This window comes from Dunckerocampus dactyliophorus, chromosome 1, assembly GCF_027744805.1.
Source record: "Dunckerocampus dactyliophorus isolate RoL2022-P2 chromosome 1, RoL_Ddac_1.1, whole genome shotgun sequence".
NCBI lineage: Eukaryota > Metazoa > Chordata > Actinopteri > Syngnathiformes > Syngnathidae > Dunckerocampus > Dunckerocampus dactyliophorus.
In genome coordinates, this window is record NC_072819.1 from 24,374,882 (window position 1) to 24,402,636 (window position 27,755).

At 40.9% G+C, this 27,755-nt stretch overlaps 1 protein-coding gene across 2 annotated transcripts in view; it reads right to left on the minus strand.

The window, feature by feature from the left end:
* Nucleotides 1-19,711, minus strand: part of gabrd (gamma-aminobutyric acid type A receptor subunit delta) — a 36,426-nt gene extending 16,715 nt beyond the window's left edge. Inside the window, exons 1-2 of one of the 2 annotated variants that reach the window (XM_054780613.1) lie at nucleotides 19,350-19,711; nucleotides 17,946-17,995 (exon numbers count right to left, since the gene is read on the minus strand). Coding sequence is in view for 1 of the 2 variants with exons in the window: in XM_054780612.1 (XP_054636587.1) it covers nucleotides 19,350-19,417 (68 nt within the window). In the remaining variant the exon portion in view is untranslated. The remainder of the gene's footprint in view (nucleotides 1-17,945; nucleotides 17,996-19,349) is intronic. The other variant, XM_054780612.1, reaches the window with a different exon arrangement.
* Between the last annotated feature and the right edge of the window lie 8,044 nt (nucleotides 19,712-27,755).

The following is a 27,755-nucleotide window of genomic DNA, read 5'->3' on the forward strand; positions in this document are numbered from 1 at the left end:
GAAATTAACTTTATTTGATGTAATTTAATCATTAATAATTTCCATAAAATAATTCTCGTTTTTATTTTTATTATGCACGTGTTAATTTTCATTGATATTTATATCCTGTATATATAAAGGAAAAGCCACACAAGGACTATTATACTAGAAATGAATACATAATCAACTAATTAAAGACTAATTGAAGCATTGGAATCTGGGTATTTACTGAGTATGACGTACATTAAATGTACAGTACATATTTACAAGTAAACAAAATAATCTATCCACCTTTAAATCCAAATTGGGATGTTTTCTTGTGTCATATCCATACAGCATAAAAATTCCTAGCAGGGGTCAAGCTTTCATTCAGCTCAGTGTTGTCTCAGAGTTTAAAAAAAAAATCGTTTATGGAGTCCAAATGAGTTCTAATTATTTTTGCTTCAAAGCACCAGTTTATGAGATGTTTCTTTGCAACTTTTTACACAGCTTTCTGGAGGAGACTGATATGCAACATTTTATTTGGTTTTAAAAACAACCCGTCAGCAGCCTCAGTACCGCATGTAATCTGAGTGCAGTATTGCTCTATGACCACCGGGTAGCAGTGTTGCACTCCACAACAGAGAGCCTGTCATCTTCCATGCAGATAACAGTCTACTCTGCATCTTACTGCACTTGACAGAATGTCAAATCCACTCCACCCTGTCACCAGAGGGGCCCATGTTCAATAATGAGTTTTCATTGAATGCAAAGACCCGTCATCACAGATTGACTTTGACGTGCAGAAAATAAATGCAAGCAAATACTGTAAACGCTTTCGCTGACATTCACAGTCAAGAGCGTCCCATGAAGGCATCGATGGGGAATGAGGGCTCGATGGAAAGCATTTATATTTGTCCAATGAAAAGCGAGCATGACCTTTTGAAATTTTTGAAATAAGGTCACAGCATCTGATAAGAGTCACCTTTGCAGCACTCCACCTGCTACATAGACGAGTCACTTCCACATGTTATAAAGCGTGCCGAGACAATATCTGTCATCATTCATTCAAAAAAATAGCAATTCAAATTATATTTCTGCCATAATTCCCTCACTGGATCCATTTTGTAGTGGCAGTAGCAGCCGTATTTTTAGCCTGGCAATCACTGCCATGTCTGAAATAAATGGGAGCCTCGTGCAAATTAATTAATCACCGTGTGACTCCTGGATTGTGTTCACAAATTGGTGGCTTCTGAATGTGAAATTGAAGAGTTATTTTTTTCTTTGTACTGGGAGTATGTTTAATACAGGAAGGTCAAACAGGCCATAGTCCTCATGGCGGGAAGAGCTCTCGGATCGTAATGACACTGACTGTTGTCGTATGCACTGTATTGTACATCTTTTGTCTTCGTTTGAACAGAAAACCATTTTCACCATAATCACAACACAAAAACAGCTAAGGAGCATTCATTCAGATCTAAGCAGATTTGACTGAATGAATGGTGAGCTTTGGGATCAATTTGACTGTTGTTTTTGGGAAATGTGAACCATTATGTCATGCTTTCATGACCTTAATAACTATTTTTATGACCCAAAAATGCCATACACTGCAGGGGACACTGTCAGAAATAGAAGTACAGTATCGGAGTTCAGTTTCGTCCTTCACTGATGGACTTCACAGGTACTTCACTCAAAATGATTTAATGCCCTATTATCATTGTATGCACAGATTAGAGTAGTTTTCAAGGAACCAACAAAACAAAAACCATTCAAATAGTGCAACACAACTAATATGTTATTTTTTTCTACCAATATTACAAGCAGACCAGTCCAGGGTGTACCCCGCCTCTCACCCAAAGACAGCTGGGATAGGCACCAGCATACCCACAACCCTAGTGAGGACAAGAGGTATAGAAAATGGATGGATGGATATTACGAGCAGTCACTATTTATTGGAAGTAGCCATTTATTGAAAGGTTGTACATTTTGCTATTAAATGCTAAATTTCCAGGACTAAACGGGTATAAGTATTTTTACCCCGTCTATGCTATTGTCTATTTGCTTATTAATGTGTCCATCAAAGTGATTTCACTCATATTTGGCTCCCATTGGTTGAAATCTAACCAATATTAAATACCTCAACTCAAGGTCACAATACAGTGATACCTCGGTCATCGTCCGCCCCAGTTAGCACGTTTTTCGGTTAACATAAAAAAATGTATGCTAAAAGTTTGCCTTGGTTTGAGTTCGCCTGCCTGGTTTGCGTGCAATATGGTGCGTGTAACAAACTGTTGTTTACGCAGGCATCTTGGATCACGCGCCCAAGACAAACTCTCGCAAACTTAGTTCACACTTTACTATTCTATTTCATATGTCATGTTTGTGGCATTGTTTTTTTTATGTACACTGTGCATGTTAAAATGTCTTTAACAGACCTTGTCTGTACCACCTGAATGCAGTATCAGTTAGGAAAAAAAGGGACTGCATAATCCGCACATTTTACACAGGTTGACTTCACTTCTCTGTAGCGTTAAAAGTCAAAAGTCAAACAGTCACTGTCCGTCGACTGTTTTAATTGTCGCACCAGAAGCTGGCCTTCAGCTGGCACTCTCCCAAATATTGTTCACAAATCTGTCTAAACCTGTGTTAATGAGCACTTTTCCTTTGCCGAGATAATCCATCCACCTCACAGGTGTGGTTTATCAAAATGCTGATTAGACAGCAGGATTATTGCACAGGTGTGCCTTAGGGCTGGCCGCAAAGGCCATTCCAAAATGTGCAGTTTTATCACACAGCACAATGCCACAGATGTCGCAAGTGTTGAGGGAGTGTGCCCACAAAACAAAGTGTATAAAAATACACTCAACAAAAATATTAACACTTTTGTTTTTGCTCCCATCTTTCAAAGCCCACAAGAAAGCCACAGGCCAGGTCACCAAATGCTAACTCCAGCAGAGGCCACATTATATATATTAAATAGGGCAATTATATACAGATCTTTGAATGTCGAGGAAAAGGCTTCTTGAGACGTCATCTGTACTTCTGTGTAGAAGGTGTCGGACGTTTCGCTCCTCATCCGAAGAGCTTCGTCAGCAAACTAATAAGTGCTGGTAGCTTAGGCCTTAAATACAGTAAGAGTGGGCGGAATTGGTGTGCCAACACCCTCCTCCTATTGGTTCGTTACACTAAGCCTGCATTCCTCATCTTTACAGTGGTATAATCCTATCCTGTTATTCACACCTACGATAAAAGGGAAGTGTCGCTCCCTGAATTGGGTATGAACGACTCTGATACTGGCTTGTTAGCATCTATTGTTCTGGCTCGGCCCTGCCTTCACCTCATTTGCAAGACTAAGAGCTGTGGGTTTTGGTCTCAGTAACCTGCTGAACACAGGGTCCAAATTGAACCTCAAACCACCATTCCGATTCAATGATGGGTTCTGTTGTTTGACAAAAATAGCTTCCTTTACTCCTCTTTCAAACCATCTGTTTTCTTTGGCCAAAATCTTTACCTCGCTGTCCTGAAAAGAGTGATTGGTAGCTTTCAGGTGTAGATGTACTGCTGATTGAGGACCACTAGCATTGTCCCTGCGATGTTGATAAAGCCTTTTTTGGAGCATTTGCTTAGTTTCCCCAATGTAGTGCTCTTTGCATTCCTCATCTTTACAGTGGATGGAATAGACCTACCTATTTCAAACCAGTAAATACCCTGAGACAAAAATTAGTGCATCCTAAAGACAAGGCTCCAAACCAGAAACAGAGCAATGTGGTCTATTCCATCCACTGTAAAGATGAGGAATGCAAAGAGCACTACATTGGGGAAACTAAGCAAATGCTCCAAAAAAGGCTTTATCAACATCGCAGGGACAATGCTAGTGGTCCTCAATCAGCAGTACATCTACACCTGAAAGCTACCAATCACTCTTTTCAGGACAGCGAGGTAAAGATTTTGGCCAAAGAAAACAGATGGTTTGAAAGAGGAGTAAAGGAAGCTATTTTTGTCAAACAACAGAACCCATCATTGAATCGGAATGGTGGTTTGAGGTTCAATTTGGACCCTGTGTTCAGCAGGTTACTGAGACCAAAACCCACAGCTCTTAGTCTTGCAAATGAGGTGAAGGCAGGGCCGAGCCAGAACAATAGATGCTAACAAGCCAGTATCAGAGTCGTTCATACCCAATTCAGGGAGCGACACTTCCCTTTTATCGTAGGTGTGAATAACAGGATAGGATTATACCACTGTAAAGATGAGGAATGCAGGCTTAGTGTAACGAACCAATAGGAGGAGGGTGTTGGCACACCAATTCCGCCCACTCTTACTGTATTTAAGGCCTAAGCTACCAGCACTTATTAGTTTGCTGACGAAGCTCTTCGGATGAGGAGCGAAACGTCCGACACCTTCTACACAGAAGTACAGATGACGTCTCAAGAAGCCTTTTCCTCGATGGACAACTCCTGTACGACTGAGAGCCTACACAGACAGATCTTTGAATGTGTATTTATTCTTGTGTTATATAATATGCTTTGAATCCGTGCTTTCTATCTTGTAGAGTCACTGTATAACTTCAGTTTTGAAAGGCGCTCATGGTTTACCTGCTTTCATTTATCTTTATTCAATAGCAGAACATCATGTTACTCTTTGATGTGTATATTTATATGTGATGTGTATTACATATGTGTATTTCACATGTATTTCACATGTATTTCATGTAAATGATCTAATAACTTATATAATGATGCGAAGGAGGAACCAGACAAGCTAATGAACAAAGAAAGGAAACATACCCTCAGGGAAGCCCGAGGGGGGGGGGAGAATGAGCACCCCAGCCGGACAGATTCAAGGTTAACGAACAACTGCAATGGACAAATGTTGACGATCAGAAAATGCTTGTGCGGAAAGATCCGCAAAAATGAGAAGAGACTCAAGATCCATCAAGCGAGGATGAAATGCAAGGAGCGACTGCAAGCATCACAATTGCACAGGTACAGTACCCGGTGAGACAGAGGAGGAGCCGGGTCTGGAGACACCCCACACAGCCCAGAGCCTCCAAGTGCCAGAGCCTCCAAACAGTTCTTTCCACCAGGAAGTCTGAGGAAAGAAGGATCCGATGGACCCAAGCCTCGAAAACAGCAGACTGGCAGACGTTTGACGAGGATGTGGACAAGATGCTTGAAGCAACAGGCAAAGGGGACGTCGAAAAAAGGCTGCAAACTATGACAACCATCATAGTGCGTATGGCCGTGGAGAGGTTTGGCATGGAGGAGAGGGGAGTGAAGCAGCATTACACCAAGAATCAGGCAGCTAAGATCCACAACATCAGGACAGAGCTGAAAGCCCTGAAGAAACAACACAAGGAAGCCAATGAAAAAAAGAGACTGGCAGAGCTACGAATAATGATCAGGAAGAGGATCCTAATCTTGTGCAGAGCTGAATATCACAGAAGGTGGAGGAAGGAGAGGGCAAGGAAGCGGGTTGCCTTCATCAACAACCCCTTTGGTGTCACAAAGGAGCTTGGACAGAAGCGCAGCAGACGGTTGGCCTGTACAAAGGAGGAAGTACACCAACACCTTTGTGACTGACAGGGATCCACAAGACCAAGAGCTCGGGCAGTGCACGGCTGTGATCACACCACCTCAGGCTAAAGAGGTGGAAGAAGTTCAGGAGGTGGTGCGCAAAGCACCTAGGTCTAGGTCAGCACCTGGGCCAAGCAGAACACCGTACTAGGTCTATAAGCACTGTCCCAAGCTTCTGCCCAGGCTTTGGAAAACCCTGAAGGTCATCTGGAGGAGGGGAAGAACAGCGCAGCAGTGGCTATTTGTGGAAGGAGTGTGGATCCCGAATGAGGAAGACTCCAAGGTCATCAGCCACATCCGTATCATTTCGCTACTCAGAGTTGAAGGGAAGATTTTCTTCAGCATTGTAGCTAGGCCACTGGCAGAGTTCTTCCTCAAAAAGGGGTATATCGATACTTCAGTGCAGAGCAGCATCCCTGGCACTCCGGGGTATTTGGAGCACACAGGCATGGCAACACAGGTCCTCAGAGAAGCGAGGGAGAACAAGGGAGATCTAGTGGCGCTGTGGCTAGATCTGGCCAATTCCTACAGCTCAATACGCCACAGCTGATCCTTGAAACTCTACAGAGGCACCACGGTCCAGCCCAAGTAAGAGACCTCATCCAGGACTATTATAGTGAGTTCATCCTGAGGATCAATAACATCAAAGCAGCACAGGCTGGAGCCTGGAATCATCACAGACTGCACTATCTCAGTGATCCTGTTAGCTCTGGCAATGAACATGCTGGTGAAATCTGATGAACCAGAGTGCCGTGGTCCAAAGTTGAAATCTGGGATCCGACAACCCCCAATTCCGCGTTTTCATGGACGACCTGACAGTGACTACTTGGTGCCACGAGGCAGGTGGATCCTGGCGGGGCTGGAGAGGCTGATGGGATGGGCCAGGATGTCATTCAAGCCATCTAAATCGGGATCCTTGGTCTTGAAATAGGGCATATTTAACCGGCTCTTGTCGTTCATTTCAAAGAACCGGCTCTTAGAGCCGATTCGTTTGCGACCGACACAGCACTAATGCACACAATATTGTAAGTATCTTGTGGAAATTTGCCAAACAATGAAAAACAGCCTCAATGACAAGTATTTTGTACCACAAATGTCCGGTGATGTATTTTTTTTCTACCTCATAGACGTGAATGAATATAAGACAGGTTGTCTCATATTTGGCGTGGAAGAAGTCACACATGCAACAGGCGGCGCCAAACGACTTCTCCCCAAGCAAGTCTGAGCTTTTCTTCCAGTCACTCACACAAACCAGTGAGAGATGGTGATGGAGAGATGCATCAAGCTAAGAAACATCAGAGAGGAGTTATGATGCTAATTTTATAGTATAGTATTTTGAAGATAAGCCGTAAGTATTACAATGATAACAAGAGCAAGATTGTAAAGTGACACAAAAGTATGTTATGATGATGATCAATGATTGTTGTATCCCATGAACGTGATAGCCATTTGTAGCTCCGAGCTAGCGAGGTGCCACTAGCCAGGCATGTCAACAAAAATGCCAGAAAGTGGAATGATACTGAAACGTGAGCGATCACACACGCTGGCATAGATAGGCTTAGCATGTGACAATCTGTCGTCAATTGACTACACATTTTACGGGCTATTGTTCATTCTCCTGATAATAACAAACAAAGTGAAAGTCAACACAAGACGTGTCGCGTATCTGGTCACTGGTCAAGTGCAAGCAAGGCAGCACTGTTGTATGTATGAGTGTAAATAATAAGCTACATATGTACTGTATCTATATAGCATATACTGTATATACGAGGGGTGTATGAAATGTTTTAAGCATCGTGTATAAGAAGCGTTGATTCATGGTCAAACCTATGATTTTTTGAAAGTTCAACCTTTTGTAAGTATTCCTGCCAAATTTTAAGATTCTAACATGCTTCTTATACTGTATATTTTGTGCCTACGGGAAGTAATCAAAGAAAAAACACCAGGAATGCTCAGAAGAGGAATCTTCTTCCACCACAACAATGCACCAGCCCACACCTCAGTGGCTGCCATGGCAACAATTCATGATTGTGGATTCGAACTTGTTCCCCATCCACCTTATCCGCCAGACCTGGCCCCCTCCGACTTCCATCTTTTCCCTCAAATGAAAAAAGCCTTGGCTTGTCGGCTTTTTGCCAGTGATGATGATGTCATAGTTGCAGTTGAGGGGTTTCTTGAGTCCCAAACAAAAGAGTTCTACGCCGGGATAAAAGCGCTTCAGCGCCTTTGGAGCAAGTGTTCAGCCCTTGAGGGGGACTATGTTGAAAAATCAATCAATCAATCAAAAATCCTAGTTTTTCTGATGCTTTTTGATGCTTAAAACTTTTCATACACCCCTCGTACATTCATACAATATATTACTTAAAATTGTTTACAAGTAAAAAAAACAACAACTAATTTTTAAGGTGTGGCGGCTTTTATTTTGTAGTGGTGCACCGCCACGATCAATTACATGTAGCCGGTACCGGGCGGTGGGTCATTTGGTACCGTGCCGCACAGAAAGAAAAAATTATTTCCATGATGTTTTATTTTGAAAAGTGGCCGGATTCTCTCTGTTACATCCGTCTCACTTGACGCATGTCCATTGTGCGTGTGCTAACTTTCTCTTGCCGCACAGATAGACTACTACTGTATTTTTACCATTTTTCTTTCACCTCATGTTTGGTCTCAAATGCTGATACTATGTGGGAATGCATAAAGGTAACTTTTGATGACTTATTGAGTGCTAATGTGCACATTTGTCTCAAGTGAATTCATGCTAGCGCACTGCCTTTTACCACACACGTCAAACAGCGATGTAATAATCTCTCTGGAAAAACTCCAGAGATAACATAAATTACATCGCTATAATGTACGAACCCCAACCCCCCAACCCCCCGGTCCGTGAGAGATTTGTGGGAACACAAGCCGGTCAATAGCAAATTTTTGAATTTGCTATTGACTATACCAGGGGTATACCAGGGGTCACCAACGTTTTTCCTTGTGAAAGCTACTTTTACAAAATGAAAATGGCCAAGAGCTACTCATTTTTGTGACATTTATTTTCATAGCTTATTTCAACCCAAACAAACCAAATATGCTTGTTTTACCAGAACATTAACAAAATGCTGGTGTCCACAACTCACATTTTGTATTTCAGAATGCATTTCTTTCTAGTGTTCTCACATTATTAACTGAATGAAACGCTCCAGCAGGACCACCAGGCAGTCAGACAAAATCCAACCACTATTCGGGCTATCTGCCTTAGACCTCTGACTGCCACGCACAAGTTTTGGCCACATCAGCCGCCGCCTGACCGATAATCACATCGCAAGCCTTGATAACTCACCACACCCTGCCAAGTGCCCGCCCCCCAAATGCCGCAACAAACTAAAGTTTTTTAAACGTGCGATCCCGGCGAGACATTTTTCGTGGAATGTTTTGCAGGCTGCAAAACTCTGTGAAGGGAAAGTGTGCGAAAGATGCATTAAAGATCGCTGGTCTCTGCCGTGAACCTGCGCAAGATCTACCCCGCAATTAATGGCTCGGAATAACACGGTTAAAGTATGATTTAAATGTTCTGCTCCTATTAAAGAGACTAGTGTTGTGCAAATTGATTTTCAGATATGTGTGTTATCTTTTAGTTTGAGTTAAATTTTCAGTTCATTTGGAGCTAGTAATACAGACAAATATATGTAATTTTGTCCTGTCATTTATCTTTTTGTTCATTTATCTTTTTGTTCATAAAATACAGTAAATATGGGCACATTTCACACATTGTTGCAAATGGCGATTAATCATGATGAATTAATTTGAAAACTACGATTAATTTTATTTAAAAAGTATAATTTGACAGCCCTTAATCAATAATTATATAAAATCAATAATCACTGTATGGGTCCTCCATAAATAAAGGACACTTTATGTCCCAGCCATAACATTTTCTATAATCCATGTATAAAATTACAAAAGCATGCAGATGTTCAGTAAACTGTACTTGTCCTAAGACCAAATCAAAAGAAAATATTTACTGAAAATATAATACATTTTAGTCCTGTGATTGGCTGGCGACCAGTCCAGGGTGTACCCCGCCTGTCGCCCGAAGTCAGCTGGGATAGGCTCCAGCATGCCCCCGCGACCCTAATGAGGATGAAGCGGTATAGAAAATGGATGGATGGATAATACATTTTAAAATAAATGATGCCTAAAATGCAATTTTTCTCTTGTCGCACTCCTATGTTAATCAAATTGAATGTCAAGTAAAACAATTCAAATGCAATATTGCAACAATAACACGCATGCAACCTTGTTACCCAAACATTTTTAGGGAGCTGACATCATCGAACTGTTATTGTATGATGTCAGTTCACAACTGTTAGCAACTGTTAGATTCTAACAGTTAGAGCAAAGCAATGTCCTCGCGTCTGTTTTTTCTATTTTTATAACTTTTTTAGTCCTGCTTGAAGGTCTCCCTTTACCTCATGCAACACAGTTCCGCAAATTATCGGGATAAAAAAAATGTTTTTCTTTATTCATTTACTTAAATAAGTTTGTCCGCTTTAAGTATAGTAACAGCTATAGAAAAAGCACAAATTTGCAACGCTGTTATTTTTCTAACCTGTTTTCAAGTACCTGAACATCTGTTGTCAACGTCACGGTTGGGACAAAAATAGCAAATAAAAAACAAAACGTAATAAAAATGATGCCTTTGATGCCTGAGCTGAGCAAATTCATTATTACCTATTATTGATGAATACAAATCAGAACAAGCCGAAATGTCCTCTAGTTCCGGAATGAGCCGTATATTGCCAATGGAAATCATTTTGTTGTCTCTCTAACAGCCCTTAAAGGTGCCTAAAAATGAAATTGTATATTAGCCAGGAACATAATAGGCAAACATGAAGCTCAACACCTGCACAACCTTGCCTTGGCAGCCTGAGAGCAGAGTCATGCTTGAACTTGACTTCATAGCTGCATGGGACACGAAAGAGTGTGTCCTTGGGGAATGACCTTTGTGTGTGTGTGTGTGTGTGTGTGTGTGTGTGCGTGTATGTGTGTGTGTGTGGTATGTATGTGTGCACAGCTGATTCAGCCTCTCTTACAGATTAGTTTGTGCACTCTGTGTCACCTAAGTGCTGATTTAAGGACAAGTGTGACTGTGCAGGACGATCATAGAATGTTGGGATTAAGTCCTGATATAGTACAGTTGTGTGGGATGTTCACTGTGTTTATCCAAATAATCCGCAAGTATACACGCTCTTCTCTGATTTCCTCCCTTTTTTAATGTTCTTTAGACTTTTTCCACAGACTTGTGGGATTGAAAAAATGATATTTTGCCTGTTCCGCTCCAGTCCTGTTGATGGAGCTAATGCAAAGCGCATGCCAACTCCCACATCATTTTTTTTATCGCATCTCTATCTGTTGGATATGGTGGGTCACTTCCCCACTTCACCCCACTGCAAGCCAGCTGTACAAAAAAAAAACAGCACACAACAAATTGTATGTATATTGTAGGGCTGCCTTCAACTAAGGATTTTCACAGTTCAATCTGATTTGTTCTATTTTCTCCATAGTTGATTCTCCATTGTTGAATATTGTGGTTGTTTTTTTTAATCAGTTCTATCAGTTCCTTTAGTCTTTTTTTTTCATATTTTAAAAACAAACCCAACTTGCACAACAGGTCACACTGTCGATCTGATTTGAGCCTCTTATCAAAAATAGAGGGCACAACAGTATTTTGCTTTTACAAATAAAGAAAATCACAAGGTTTGAAGTAGTTCATAAAATAATATTCTTAAGGACAAACTAATGGCTGGTCGTCGTAATGCTATGAACTCCTCAATCTTTCCACTGCGCTTATATAAGATTGTAATGTACAGCAGTGATCCCCAACGCCCCGGTACCAGGCCATGGGTCATTTGCCGCACAGAAAGAAAACATAAGTTCCATGATGTTTTATTTTGAAAAGTGGCCAAATTCTCTCTGTTACATCCGTCTCACTTGACGCATGTCCATTGTGCGTGTGCTAACTTTCTCTCCAGATAGACCACTACTGTATTTTTAGCATTTTTCTTTCACCTCATATTTGGTGTCAAATGCTGATACTATGTGGGAATGCATAAAGGTAAGTTTTGATGACTTATTGAGTGCTAATGTGCACATTTGTATCAAGTGAATTCATGCTAGCGCACTGCCTTTTACCACACACGTCAAACAGCGATGTAATAATCTCTCTGGAAAAACTCCAGGCTTGAACTGGTGGATGGTGGGTCGGCATTCAGATGTTGTTCATGTCTTCGTTTTACACAATACATAATAAATAAGATCGCTATAAATAAAAATATAAATACTCCAATAAAATGCACACACAACAATAAAGTATCAAGTCTATGTAGAGAAAAATTGCACTTGAATAAATAATGAACTTAACAGCAAGGCTTAACATGTAGCGAATGCCACTGTCTGTGAGTGCGCCCCATTTTGTTCTGTTTTGTTTGTGTTTATTTTGTTTTATGGTGCTCTGTGCTTTCTCTTCAAACTCATCTAAATCGGACCGGTGTGAGATCAAAGACAAAAGAAGAAAGCGACAGAGGGCATGTTTTCCACTCTCTTGCCTGCTAGCTTAGCTCCCCGTGTTGTGCCGCATGGGGGATACAGGCGGTCCCTAGTATAAATAACCAGCAATTAGAGCGACACTTCCTGTGCGAGCTCCCCGCACCATGAGAGAGCAGTCCAGTCACAGTGAGTGGGAATTACCGCTCTTGCTATGAAGCCGAATGTTCAACTGCCAACGTGAAATTAACAGTGACGGAGACGAATATCCAACGTCCAACATGAAACTAACTTCACCACGGTGCAGAGTTAACCCTCATCCAGCCTGTGCAGTAAAGAGAGAGGAGAGAGAGGAAAACAAACACACATGCACATATTAATTTATTGAGGCTGGCAAAATTATTGTTTTTTTTCAATCTCTTTATCGATTATCGTGACAGGCCTAGCCTTACATAAATTACAAACTGCGATCTTTTGCAAATTTTCTTTTACTGTGTAATACTGCCGGACTGACGATATGCTCCGAGTGACTGTTGTTTACTCACGCAGAAGACGTACCTATGCGGATAAGATTGGTTAATATGTAAGGATTGGACGATCGGCAATTTCCCAAAATTAAAGAAATCTGTGGTGATCGATCTGTGCATGACGCCTAACATTTTGTAATTGTAGTTTTCTTAAAAGTAATGTTAAAATATGGTCTCGTCTCGCTCTCATAAACTCAATATGGTGTATTGCCTCGCCTCGTGAGCTGAGTGTATCGTGACACCCCTAATGTTCATCCATTGAACTGTATTCTGTATGTATTTTCTGTATGATTCCAAACATTTTTAACATTTTCTTAAGTAAAAATTGTTGAATTTGCACATTTCCTGATCAAATTCAGTGCAGAAACCATACGCTACATTCACAGGGGCCCAATTCCCATTTTTTGCTAAAATCCAATCTTATGTGGCCGTTCACATTACCGTTCATATTACCAAAAATAAGCCGAAGGAAGTGACGCGCATGTGGGTGGATGTCGAAGCCAGGAGTGGTGGGACATTGACGTGAGCCGCTACACTGACACTTTTTTTAAATCACTTTCCATCCATCCGTTTTCTATGCCGCTTATCGTCATTAGGGTCGCGGGGGTATGCTGGAGCCTATCCGAGCTGACTTAGTGTTAGAGGCGGGGTACACCCTGGACTGGTCGCCAGCCAATCGCAGGGCACATATAGACAAACAACCATTCACACTCACATTCATACCTGTGGACAATTTAGAGTCACCAATTAACCTAACATACATGTTTTTGGAATGTGGGAGGAAACCGGAGTACCCGGAGAAAACCCACGCACACACGGGGAGAACATGCAAACTCCACACAGACGCCCAATGGAGATTCTAACTCAGGTCTTCCCAATCTCCTGACTGTGTGTCCAACATGCTAACCACTCGGCCACCATGCAGCCCTGAAATGACTTTAATAATTCAGTCTTAATTTTAATTGAATAACTTTTGCCTACAAAGGTGAGTACCTTTATCCAAGTCTTGCAGGGCAAAACACGCCTTTCGATGACGTATACAGTATATGCAACCTCACTGCTCAGACTGCAGTAGTTTGGAGACAAATCAGATTTATACATACAAACGAGGCCTTAGTTGTATTTGAATGAATCAGAATTGTACTGTTCACACTGACATGAAAAAATCAGATACAGATCACTTACTAGCAAAAAAAAATTGAACCGACCTGCAGTGTGAACATAGCCTTAGATGAGGCTGCTGCAAGAGTCTCTTTTTGGTTCAGTGTGCATGCCCTGCCAACCGTTTGAGTGGACTGAGATGGATCATGGCGCCTGTCCCGTTCTGTTTGTCAGTATGTCGCCAATAATATAATGTTGCAGAAACATTTATTATTAGCGGAGTCACAAGGTCTCGTGTCACAAGATTTCTCATTCAGAAAACAACTGTCTCATGGGCACCAAGCCCGGGACAATATGAATAAATTCATCACACATTAAATGAAAATGAAGTCAATAATTTGTGCATGCGTGTTTCCTCGTCTCCCGCCTCCAAACAGGCAGGAAGGGAGTTGACTCTATGCATTGGTTTCAGCACCTTGCCGCATTTGTTCCACAGAACAACGGCATGAACGGCGTGAGTGTTTTCATCAGTCATGCAGTCTCTTTGTCTCGGTGGGTGAAGGCAGGGCCGGTAGCACACACACAGAGTGCAGTTTCGAGATATCCTAAACTTTTTCAGCTCAAGACCAAAATCACAAATGGTCCTTCTCAGGAACTTAACTTATAATATGCCAAATATTGTCATAACATGATGGTGAATAAAATATCTTATGGCATTTTACTCTCACTTCTCACGTAGCTCACGATCGATACAATTTGCAATAAATGGTTCACAATAACAATAAAACCTTGATATGGTGGTAGGGTGGAACAAAACCCCCAAAATGTATTACACATTTTAGATTTTGCAGCATTTAGCTGGGCTAGGCTCCAGCTTACCCATGACCCTAATGAGGACAAGACATATAGAAAATGTGTGGCTATTTTGCGGCATATTTTAACCAGAGATAGGCTCCAGCATGCCCCCGCAACCCTAATGAGAATGAAGCGGTATAAAAAAATGGATGGATGGATGGATTTTAACCAGAATACAACCAGCAATGTTGCAAAAACATTGAGACTGTTTTAGTGCAACATAAGTGTAAACTGGATTTTATTTTAGGTGTCATTCAAGTCATTCAGAAAACACAACATCTCATGTCTCTCAAGTAGATCAAATCTATTAAGTAGAAGTCTGAAAAATATAAATATTTAGTGTAGTATAGTTGTCGTGACGTAATCACTGGAAAGAGACAGACAATGACCCGGATAAGGTTGAGGAACATGAGGACAATGTTGACAATAAAACATGTAAACTAAATACACGTCTCTTGAACACATTTACATTTGAATAGAATTAGCATTTAAATAGAAAAATCAACATTTCTCTTACTAGGCACAGTTTTCTCCGCGAGTGTGGTGACATAGGAGGCGGCTATGTTTGTCGTGTCGGCCAGGTGTTGTATTTTTGTGAAACACTTCTTCCATACTGGAAAGTCCTTCACCAGCTTTGTCTCATCCACGCTATGAAAGCCAAAGTGAGTTCACACTTTTGATTTCAACTATGCTAGCGCATCTTTCTGTTTAACTTCACCACCCGAGTCTGCTATAAAATATTCCACATTACCGCACTACCGCTAGGTGCATCTTGGACACTCTGAAGTACAGCCGTCAAGAGCTCCAAAACAAACAATACACTTCCGGCTTTCAAAATAAAGCACTGCACGTTACATCCTGTCTGACTGCACTGACCAAATAAGGGCCTCAGAAAAATAGCTTACGCAAGCAATCTCCGATTTTCCACACAAAAAACAGCAATGGCTAAGATGGTCCAACTTAATTCTGTAGGATCTGTTATGCTATTCTAACTGTACTACACTGGAAAATGACAATACTGTTGCACATATCTGTAACTCCAGCCGATAACCAAGTTCAGAGGAAATGCATAGAGGCATGCAAGGGACAGATATTATAATATGTTATGTAGATGTTTTACCTTGATTTTCATTTTCATTTCATTTGAAACTGTTAAATATATATAATTTATAATTTATGTCATGTATCTTTCTGTTAATAAAATACAGTGGAAATGTGCATATTTCAGATATAGTTGCTAATGGTGATTAATCATGATGAATTGATTTGTACACTGATTAATCTGATTAAAACATAAACAACAAAATCTAAACAATAGTCTATCATCAAAATGCTATCAATTAACAACACATCCTTTAAATTAAAGTAGACAAAGACACTTTACTACAGTACTACAGTACACAGCGTGCACATTCAATAACAATCATCTATTATTAGATGGTGAATTGACAGGTGAGTGACACTTCAGCAGCCAAGAACAGTAAGTGACATAAAAAAACTGCAAAGGTGGCAAAAGTCCTAACTTGAGCCATAAGCAACTTCAGCAGACTGGAGAAACGAGAAGCTGAAAAGCGAGAAAGAGTATAATTATTTTCTCAGATGGGTAGGCGGTTGTGGTGATGCAGGCAACTTTAAGTGTGTGTGTGCGCGCGTGCGTGTGTGTGTCCAAGATCTGACACACAACGAGGTGGAAGAAACCCAGCCTACACTACGCATTGTACTGTGAAGAAAATAATATAGTTGCTAGATGAAGAGAGAGAGCGAGAAAGAGAGCGAGAAATGTCATCCTCACAATAGACAGCCAAAAGGGAGAATAACAGTGATTTGACCAAATTCAACCCAAAACCTAAGCAGCTTCACCCTTTGCCCTTTTCACTTGAGGGCCTTGATGCCATATACAGTACACTGTATGCACTTCGGGGGAATTGCAGCTCAGTAGATTATGGTGTTTATCCCAACAACTTGTGAGAGCTTATTCCAAAGACTGGGTTATTTTTCACAGCATACAGATACAGTAAGTACAAACCATGAAATCCATGTATTGTATGTAAACATTACCACACTAAACTGTGGTTTACAAATTCCTAGTTTATGTGTTGTAGGGAAAAAAGTAAAATTCACAGATTAACAGACCGCAGATAAAAGGTTAGAACAGGGCGAACTAGACTGGCACACAGCAGAGCACAGACAATAAAAATTGATAAGTCTCCATCAACATGGCATACAGCTAAAATCTTATGACAGACCACCTCAAGAAATGAAATTGAATTTTACAGCTTTTTAAAACACCCACAATGTACGTGAATAACGGATGTGAGATTTACAATGTGAACTATAAAGCATTGAATAGCGAGAGTATGTGATCGTCCCTCTTTGTTCACTTCACAGACAGCCTCAACATGTTTTGCAATGAAGCAAAAAAAAAACAAACATGGCGAAACACAACAAACACAACAAAAGGAAACAAACAGTATAAAACACTTGGAAAATATCTAATAACACTTTTCTGGAGAACTTTGTCGCAGAAAGCTTGCTTCTACGATCATCTCCGTCACACGGGCAGCAGCTGCCTAGTACACGGACTCCGTCCACTCTGCTTTCTAGCAAAACCTCAGTTTCCTGAAGCTCATGTGAAGCAGTACGAGTACCGAAATGACCCATACATCACTAGTAAGCACAGTCTCTAACTTCAAAAAACACTGGAATCATTTTAATAGTTTAAGACGGTCATTTTAAAATATCATTGCAAATCCAAATGCCTGCTACTGCTACGATGTTAAAGGTTTAAAAAAATAACAATAATTTGGAAACGTCCGGTAGCCTAAACAGGCCATATATGTGCATGTATACTGTATGTACAGTATATATAAATACTAGGGATGCTCCGATAAGGGTTTTATGCTGCAGATTCCGATAACAATCATCCATGAGTGAGATTTGCTGATACCAATCACATGGATTAACTGTACATTTTTCAGTTTATTTATGATGAGTGCTAGACAGCAGCCAATGGACATGAAATAAAAGCATAAAGGCACATTGTTCTTACATCATCATTTACATTATCATTTACATTATCATGTGTCATTTTCTCCTGGACCCTTTATAGGGTTGTGAGGTCTGTGTGTCTCATTCATGTATTTCCCTTTGAAGTTAAGGCAATCCTATGCAACAACGGTGCTCACACTATACATTGGCGTTTTCAACACAATTTGGACAGTATTTATTTAAACAACAATGGCGGTGTGTTGAGTCATTTTCACTGGTAGGTACTGTAAATCTGTACTTCTACAAGTTGTACACTGGCTACTCTAAAGTACTGTATATCCAAGTTTTATTTCTATCGTATTGTCCCCTGATAAGATATAATAAAACAGTGACATGTGAGGCGTGTACTCACTTTTGTGAGATACCCCCACTTCTTGGGGAATGGAATTCACCAGAGCTGCACTAGAGCGTCAACATGCAAAAAGAAGAAATTGGAGTGAGAGGAAAACAGATTTTGAGTAAGCAGTTTATTGCTAACAACCAGACGAAATAGGCTGTTCATCAGCAGATCAAAATGTTAAGATCACAGTCTCTAAAGGCCCAATTCTTGTGGATGATGGATTCAAAAATGGATGGAAAAATGTGGATTCAATGTGATTTTCTGACACAGTGTCATGATCTCTTGATGGTAAAGGCAAAAAAGCTTTCTCTCTTTGAACGCAATCGGATTGTGGAGCTGCAAAAGCAGTGCGCCATTGCTACTGAGGCTGGACGCTGTAACCTCTTAAAAGATCCTGAGAGTAATGGAACAATAAAGTCAAGTGGTAGACCCAAAAAAATGTCACCAGCCCTGAGCCGGAGTGTCCGATTGGCTGTCCATCAAGACGCAGGACGATCTTCGGCCCAAATTAAGGTTGCCACTGGTGCCGAGTGCAGTCCAATAACCATAAGATCGCTATGGTCTTAAACTTTTCAGCTCATGAACAGCATATTTCACTTTCATGGTTGTTTGAAATTAATTGCTTACTGAAAAAATATTCTGACTCACTCCCACTTCCTCTTTCAGCATTTTGAAGTTTTACTTACAACCTCCTTCAAATCCAACAGTGCAAAAGTTAATTGCTTTCAATTTTTCAACTGGTCTTCCAATTTTGATCAGGAGTGGATTGTCCCTTGAGAAGATGTATAAAAATGGCTGCTGACATGTGAGGCGTGTAGTCCCATTTGTGAGATACTGTGCCTTTCACTGGTAGTTATTGGACTTCTGGGTAACTGTCTTTGACATAAAAGGAATGGGTATGTTTCCAAGCTGTCAGCCAAGGGTACCGTGTCTAAGGTAAGACCACAACTCGTCAAAGCAGCTGAGATAAGTCTGTCTTAAACGCTCTCTTTTGCACCACCTGATGTTTGCCCCCTATTGCCCTGTGTGTGTGAGGATGTAGGTGACATTGTGTGTCCACCACACACACGGAAGGGTGCACCTGCCCACCCTCATCTAGCATTCATCTCCATAACAAACAAGTCACCTCCTTCGATGCATATGCATTATGCAAATGGTGTCAGAGGTAAAGCAGGCTGTGTTTGTGCTTTTATGCAAGTAAATTCAATTCACTATTGAGTATAGTTCATTAATATGTATTAGGTCAATAGGTTGGAAAAGTAGCTAAAGGCTAAAGGAATAAACACCATGTCTTTTAAAGTAGGACCAAATGTTTCACACTGAAATAAAAATAATTCTAATTTAATGCATTATTAACAGCAACCAGCATGTTCTCAAATATAACTGGACACCTGCAAGAAGTAAAATCAATCTCACCTGGTGAAAAGATCCCTTCCAAGAAGCAGCAGAGCAAGGCTCGTTAGCAAGAAATTTGGCAGCTCCATCTTCACACAGGTTTAAAATTAACAATAAAATCAAAGTTTCTCCAGCAGTCGAAATGAACGCCAAAAGCCTGAGTTTTTCAAACGTATTCAAGGGAGCTCTCCTCCTGATCCAATGCTAAAAACCAAAGTAAAATGTGATTTTAATGCAAAGAAAGATGGTGGCAATACTGATGATGATGATGAAGATGATGAGGACCCCATGTTCCCGATGCCTCTGCGTCCTAGGACGCACAGACCGGAGGAAAAGCGCAAAAGTCCCAGTCGAAACCGCAACGAACCGATCCGAGCAGCAGCGCGCACACACTAGTGATGTGCCGTTCGCAAACGAATCGGCTCTAAGAGCCGGCTCTTTGAAAAGAAAGACAGGAGTCAATTGGGAGCCGATTAGTTTTTCATCGTCTTTTTTTCCGTTAAAGACGAATGTAATTGGTCAGGATGTGTGGCGGCGTCTCTGTGTCCACACTGAGCAGGGGGAGGGGCGGGGTTAAACACGCTGTGGTGTCTTTGAGCCGAATCATTCGATTTGCATGAAGAAATTTGGCCTATTTTGACCTAATTTTTCTATTGAGATGGGTCTCTGTTTTTGTAATTTATAATATAACATTATATTACAATATAATTTTGTAGCTGTTCCAACTAAAAAAAAATAACATTTGATATAATGTATTTTTGACATTAGTATTTAAAAAATAAACACAATTTGGTAATAAATTAATTTAAAACCATAAAATTTGAGAAGCCACTTGAGAGCTGAAAGAGCCGACTCTTTTTAGTGAGCCGAGCCAAAACAACCGGCTCTCTAAAAAGAGCCGAAATTTCCATCACTACATCACTAACACACACATACACAGCCTCCTCCTGCTCCCCAGCACCAGGCAGAGAGAAGGAGAGGCGGGCGGTGGGGGGGAGCACACTAATCTGTTGTGCTTCCCTCCATGGCTTGGCATCTTTACACCACACTCAATCTGGCCACACAGACACGAATATGGGACTTTATACAGATATTATAATACGGCATATTATGTAATGTCATGGTATACTGTATGTACAAATCATCCTCATGTATCATGTTACGTCTGGCTTTGCACCGTTCTCACTGCTGGATGTTTATTTCAAGTCAAGTAAATAATTTAAGAAATACACTATAGAAATGAATCAGTGTACAGCAATAGCAGTATATATTTACTGTTTTCTTTACCGCTTGTCCTCATTAGGCTTACGGGTAAACTCAAGTCTATTCATGCTGACTTTGGGCAAGAGATGGGGTAAACCCTGGAGTGGTCGCCAGCCAATCACAGCACATACAAATAACCGTTCATACCTATGGACAATTTAGGCCCTGTCCACACAAATATGGATATTTTGGTTTTTGTCCTTAAAAACTGAGCTTTTGGAAAACACCAGCCAGGGAGAAGATTTTTCAAAACTGTGTGGATGACAAGAACTGAGCTTTTGGCTTTTTGCTGACAAATGACGTAACAATTACTGTATGTGCCGTTATTTCCACATTAGATAAGTGTAATTTAATGTGTGCGATGGCTAACGTAACATTGCTGCTTTCAAGCGTGCTGAAATGACTTTTTGTGTGTATAAGAGTAAACATATGCATACTTTCGCTGTACATTGACAAACAAAGGACGCTACACCGCTGCTGTTTTGCTCGCTAAACGGCTCTGACCAGGTGCGGATTTAGAGGCCCCCGTTTTGAGGCACCCACGATTTATTTTCCACAATAAAAGCTAATAAAATGATAAACCATCCTGGATTCCAGTCACCCAGTCCCAGTGAAGGTACATGTTCTGAATTATGGGCGCGTGGTGGACGCATATGCCAGAATGCAACCGAGACGCATGCTATTCCTGAACCCACTGTCAGGCTGATCATTTACATTGGACATTGAACGTGTGCTGTACATGACTAATCAGGTGGAGGTGCAAAATTAAGGTTCTGGCATCATGACTATAAGGAAAACTGTTGTCTATTCTCAATGAAAATTAACCACAAAAGCGATCCCCAGTGACATAAAATTATACTCAAATCCTCGGAATTTACAGCTGCTTCAAATTGGAAAATATTTCAGGAAATTGGGTTTCTGGGTTGGGTTTCTCCTACTTGTAGTACCGGTAATTTTATAAATAGAATGTTTTGTCTTAAACAATGTATTCCAAGGATAAAAATAACAACAAACTCTTAAAATTAAGGACATAAAATTGGCCTCAGATATCACCAGATTGCAGGAAATGAGGTCTAATTAAAAAAAAATTTCGGGGGGGCCCTCCCCCCGATCCATTTCCAGCGCATAGGCCTGCAGCCTCGGCCACAAACACCCCCCCCCCCCTTTAAAAAAAGCTAGATCCGCCCCTGCTGACACCGCCGTCAACGATGGCAATGTGGGACAAGATCTGACCGGACCGCTAGCTGGTGGGACAACTTGTTATTTCGGAAGAATAGCGTGGGAATGTTAGCATGGCAAGAATCTTGTGATTGCGTTTGACTGAGCTGCGTCGCCCACTCATTGAAAGCTTCCCTGTTCCCTGCCTGCCTTGTTCTGCATAACTATTGTCGTGGAGGCAATTAATCAAGGACAATTTGCCCGACACAATTATTTCAGCAATGATAGCGTCACAGCCGATGGAGTTTTTCTTGATCGATAAAATGAACTATACTTCTCAGCACTGTAGTGATAATCAACAACTGCTACATTTTAATAAAGAACATGTTTCATCAATTTTCAGTTTTATATTCAATACATTTTGTTTACAAATGTGAAATAACATACTGAAAAGTAACGCTACTTCGCTAGCGGTCCACATGTAGCTTCTATTGTACATCGCCATGTTTGTTATCATACATCTATGGAAATGATGTCATCGGCGCCTCTGATTGGTTAAAAGCGCCATGGCTGACAATGGCTGCAGCGCCGTGTGGATAGAGATTTTTGTGACACCAGAGAGGGGCAGATGTGCGTTTTTGAAAATATCCGTATTCGTGTGGACATGGCCTTAGAGCAGGGGTCACCAACATTTTTCCTTGTGAGAGCTACTTTTACAAAATGAAAATGGCCAAGAGCTACTCATTTTTGTAACATTTATTTTCAGAGCTTATTTTAAACCCAAACAAAGCGAATACGTTTGTTTTACCAGAACATTAACAAAATGCTGGTGTCCACAACTCACATTTTGTATTTCAGAATGCATTTCTTTCTACTGTTCTTTCATTATGAACTGAAAACCTGAATGAAAAGCAGGCTTGCAGGCACCTCGTGTGGTCGTGGGGGGGGCTACCTGGTGTCTGCGGGCACCACGTTGGTGACCCCTGCCTTAGAGTCACTAATTAATCTGGGGAGGCAGTGACTCAGGAGGTAGAGCAGGTCGTCCAGAAACCAGAAGAGCAGCTGTGGATACAAAAATTGATTACCACTTCTGTGATGTGGCTGAGGAGTGAATGAATAATGGGTTCGCTTAACTGTGAATCGCTTTTGGTGCCTTGAAAAGTACTATATAAAATCTAATCCATTACTAATATTAACCTAACGTGCATATTTTTGGAGTACCCAGAGAAACATGGGAAAAATATGTAAACTCTACACAGAAATGCCCAAACAGAGATTCAAAGCCTTGATCTCCTGACTGTGCGGCCAACATGCTAACCGCTGAAAATATTACCTTTTCACTGAATATGACTAAACACACATTGTCTAACTAGCTGGCAACAGTAAGCGTCAAGATATTTGTGTTTTGCCTGTATCGTCGAGTATTGTGGTGGTACTGCCATGGTCTGGGGGCTGCATGAGTGCTACCAGGTCTGGGGAGCCGCAGTACATTGACACTAAACAAGAATTTCAACATGTATTATGACATTGTGAAGCAGAGCATGATCCCCACCCTTGGGAAACTGGGTCGGGTGACAGTTTCCAACATATGGGCGTAAACACAAATCCACAATGACAAGTGCCTGCTTTGTTTTTTGCTGAACTGTAAGCATTTTATAATTAATACAGAGAAAAAGTGGGAAATTGTTGCCTATACGTAAACCTGTCTACAAATTCTTGTTTTTTGAAAATATTTTCCCAGTATTTCCTCTTTTGTTTTATGTATTTTGTATTTAATACAGTGTAGCCATTCAGATGGGAAATTGTTGCCTGCAATTAAACTTGTCTCACAATTATTTTTAAAATCACCGATATTAAAATTTGCAGATTTAGTATTCTTTCAAACCGCTAGAATAATGCATAAATTTTATAATAACTTGTTACCCAGAAACCTCATACAGTATTTTTCAATCAGAGAGGAGAAATATGATCTTAGAGGGAAATTAAACTTAAAACATTTATACGCGAGAACTACGTTGAAAACCCACAGCATTTCCGTATGTGGAATTAAATTATGGAATGGATTGAGTAAGGAACTCAAACAATGTACAGAGATGAGCAAATTCAAAAAACAATACAAGCAGTTGGTGTTTACTAAATACAAGGCAGAAGGATTAAATAAGCTTTGCTTCTTCCTACTCCTTTTGGACATGTGGAACTGTGAAAGAATGATTCATGAGATGTACTCCGTTGTTAACTTCATGTTCAAATAAACCAAACCAAACCAAACCAATACTTATAGTACTATTAGGGTATTTTGTTGTTGTGTTTTTGTGTATTTTTTCTAGTACTTACAGTTTCTGTTTTTGTAGTTTGTGTTTTCGATTGAAGTTTGTATTGAAATCTTTGCCTGGTGACTCAAGAGAGCACAAAAACTAGATGCCTTTATTGCCAATCCCTTCAAGTTCAAAACCTGCTGCGAAGAAGCGCAAACGCCCAAACTTCTGCTGCATCTTTGGAAAATTCTGCAAATTTTCTGGAGAAAAGGGATGATCCCAGATCAATGGCCGCTGGCTGAATCAGTTCCACATAATCTCCCTGCTGTGCTTCAAGGCCAAGGTCTTCAGTGTCATCTCCAAGTGGCTTTGCATTTTACCTGATAAAGAACAGCTACATAGACACATCTGTCCAGAAAGGTGGCATTTCAGGAATGCCAAGATGTGTGGTGTGTGCCTGTGAATATTCTCATTCATCCAGGTCATTGTATTTTCAGGGTATTGAATCAATCACAACTGGACTGTTCAAATCATCTTAGAAGGTGTTCTGCCTGTAGGTGGGACAAACACTAGTCTGACTACAAAGGACAGCTCTAGTCTGGTGTGGTGTGGTGACACAGCTAACACGGGAGGCCAGAGAGTACAAAGGCGACCTGTCAGTGTTGTGTCTTGACTTGGCAAACGCATTTGTTTCCATTCCTTGCAAGATAGTCCAGCTCACTGTTGAAACATCATGTCACCAGCAGGTGTAGAGCTCTCACTGCTGATTATTACATCAATTTCAGAATGAAGGTCTCTTCGGGAGCATCTACATCCATTTGGCCTAAGGTGGAGATGGGCAGATCTCTGTGACACTGTTTTCATTAGCCATGAATATGCTCACCAAGTCTGCTAAGCAGAGTACAGAGGGCCCCGGACGAATTCCACCCATTATGACATTCATAGAGGATCTTAGATTCATGACATAATCAGTCCCTGGCTGCCGGTGTATTATGAAAGGACTCAAAACACTGGTGGAGTCGGCCCGGATATGTTTCAAACCTGCCAAGCTAAGATCTATGGTGCTGAGGAAAGGATGAGTGGAGGACAAGCTCCGGTTTCGCATTGCAGGCACAGCCATGCCAACCATCACAGAGAAGCCAGTCAAAAGATTGGGCAAAGTTTTCGATTGCTCCCAGGCACAACTTCCATCCAGTTAACCTGCACTGAGTTGGATGGATGGCTGAAATCTGCGGACAAATCCGGCTTCCCTGGAAAGTTCAAAGCCTGGGCCTATCAACACGGCATTTTTCTCAGGATCCTGTGGCCCCTCCTCCTCAATGTCATCCCATTCTCTACAGTGAAGACCTTTCAGAGGAAGGTCAGCAACCACCTTTGGAGATGGATCAGACTACCAAAGAGCCTGAATAGCATTGCACTCTATGGATGTAACAATAAGCAACAGCTGCCCTTCAAATCCTTGGAAGAAGAATTCAAAGTGGCGAGAGCGAGAGAAGTGGTGCAGTACAGTGGCTGAAGCATTCCAAAGGCGGCAAAAACTGGAATTCAAGTGAGGACTGGCAGGAAATGGAGGACAGGGGACGCTGTGAAGTAGGCAGAGGCAAGGCTGAGTCACAGGAGCCTTGTGGGCGTGGTCACATGCAGGGCGAGGATCCTTTCCAACTTCACAAGTAAACATGAAAGGGAAGGAAAGACCTTACCTGATTCAAGAGGAGTTGGGAGCAGCAGTGAAGAAGACAATATCTTGCAAGGCCTTGGGGATGAAACAACAAGGAGCTTGGACAAGATGGGAGCACGCGGTTGAGAGGAAGGTGACCTAGACGGGCATTTGAAAAGCCGAACCTCACCGCATCAAATTCCTCATCAATGCAGTTTACCATGTCCATCCAAGCCCATCTAACCTGCACACATGAGGCATAGCGGAGTTATCAGCATGCTCTTTGTGTTCCAAGTGAGGAACCCTAGAGAGTGTCTTCAGCTGCACTATGGCACTTGGAGAAGGATTGTGGGTCCATGACCAAGTCCTGATGACCATCTCTGAAGCCATCAGTGCTGGACTTGCATGGGCAAAGCAGCACCGTCCTGCCAAGAAAATAATTGCCTTTATTAGAGCTGGAAAGTAGGCAACCCCCACCATAACAACAGCTGCAGGCATCCTGAGCTCCGCAAGAGACTGGCAGCTGTGGGTAGACCTAAGGTAGAGGTAAAGTTCTGGTCACAAGCTGGGGTCTGATGTTAAAAAACCCAAAACATCCACTGATTCCAAGAGCATCACTGAAGATGTGACCAAAGGCATCAGTAGATGTATTTCCACAACCTATGTATTTTTCTCATATTCTTACTTGCAAAATGATTGGTATGACTAGCATAGTGTTATTATTATAATAATTATTAATGTTATCATTATTATTATCTCTTTGCACGGCTTAATCTTACTTTTTAATGATTATTTTTTTTCTTGTAAGTGTTTGTGTAACATGTATGTTGAGAGCTAGCTTAATTGGAATCAAATGTCTTGTTTGTGTAAGCATACTTATACCCATAAAGCTGATTCTGATGTTAATAATGCCATAAAATACAATATACATTGCACTGCAGTATGTTCTAGATTTGCATTTTACGACAAGAAGAATTCACATGATGCTTGTTGGTTTAATAATAGTGTGTACAGTAGTACATTTCATTATTTCTGGTAATTTATGTTTGTATGTCATCTTTGTTGTCATTGCCATCCCTGTTATTTTGTTCATCCATTTACTATTTCCATCCCTCCGCTTACACACAAATTCATATGTGTGTTACATCGTCCTTTTCTGTACAACTATAAATATTGCTGTATGCCAAGATTTCATCAGGTACTTTCCTGAATGAGTTGTGAGCTTTGTGATGAAATTAGAGCTATAGATGGAAGTGAAGCTTTGTGGGTGCAATAGTGATCAGCTGCAAATGCACTGTGCACTGTGGAGCTTCATCAGATAGGGACAGTATCTTGCATGCGTAACAAAAGTTTTTGCATAGCTCACAGATTTATCCTTTTTTCTCAACCAGTCCAGACATTTTCTGCTGATTGTGGCTTTAGGAATATCAGTCATAATTTTGCAGTATGACATTGGAGTGTTGGTAAAAGGAGTGCATTTCTATACTGAAAGTGGAAATCAAATGTGATGCAATGAAACATTATTGCAATTTGCAATTGATTTACCATTCACTTTATTAAATATTTATTAAATATGTGTTTATACCGGAGTTTGGAATAGGCAGTAAAAATAAAAACAGAGCTCAGAACTATGAATAATTGGGCCAGTCAAATTGATGCTCCTCACAGCATTCCCAAATACAGACAGGAAGTAAGCGCTTAACTGCAAAAATGAGAGCCTTGTCTCAGTGTTGAGTACAAAATATAGAATTAAATTCCTAATAAGCAATAAACATACAATTGACGCCACAGGCGTCATAATATTTATATTTTGGGGATAATGCAAAATAGGCTGCAACTGTCGCCAGCACAAGACATGTATGTACTTCCGGCTTCTATCGTTGCCAAGGAAACAGTAACAAACATGTCGGATAGATTGAACCACTGTGAGCCTTTAAGTACAGTTTAAAAAGTATCGTGACAAGTAAAGAACGAACAGGTAATTTACATTGTGATCAGTTTTTACTGGTTTGGCACGCTAGCAATGTCCCAATAAGCTAATGATGCTTTTTATCTTATTTTTGTAGCTATTTATTGTGGTACCCTTCCCGCTAA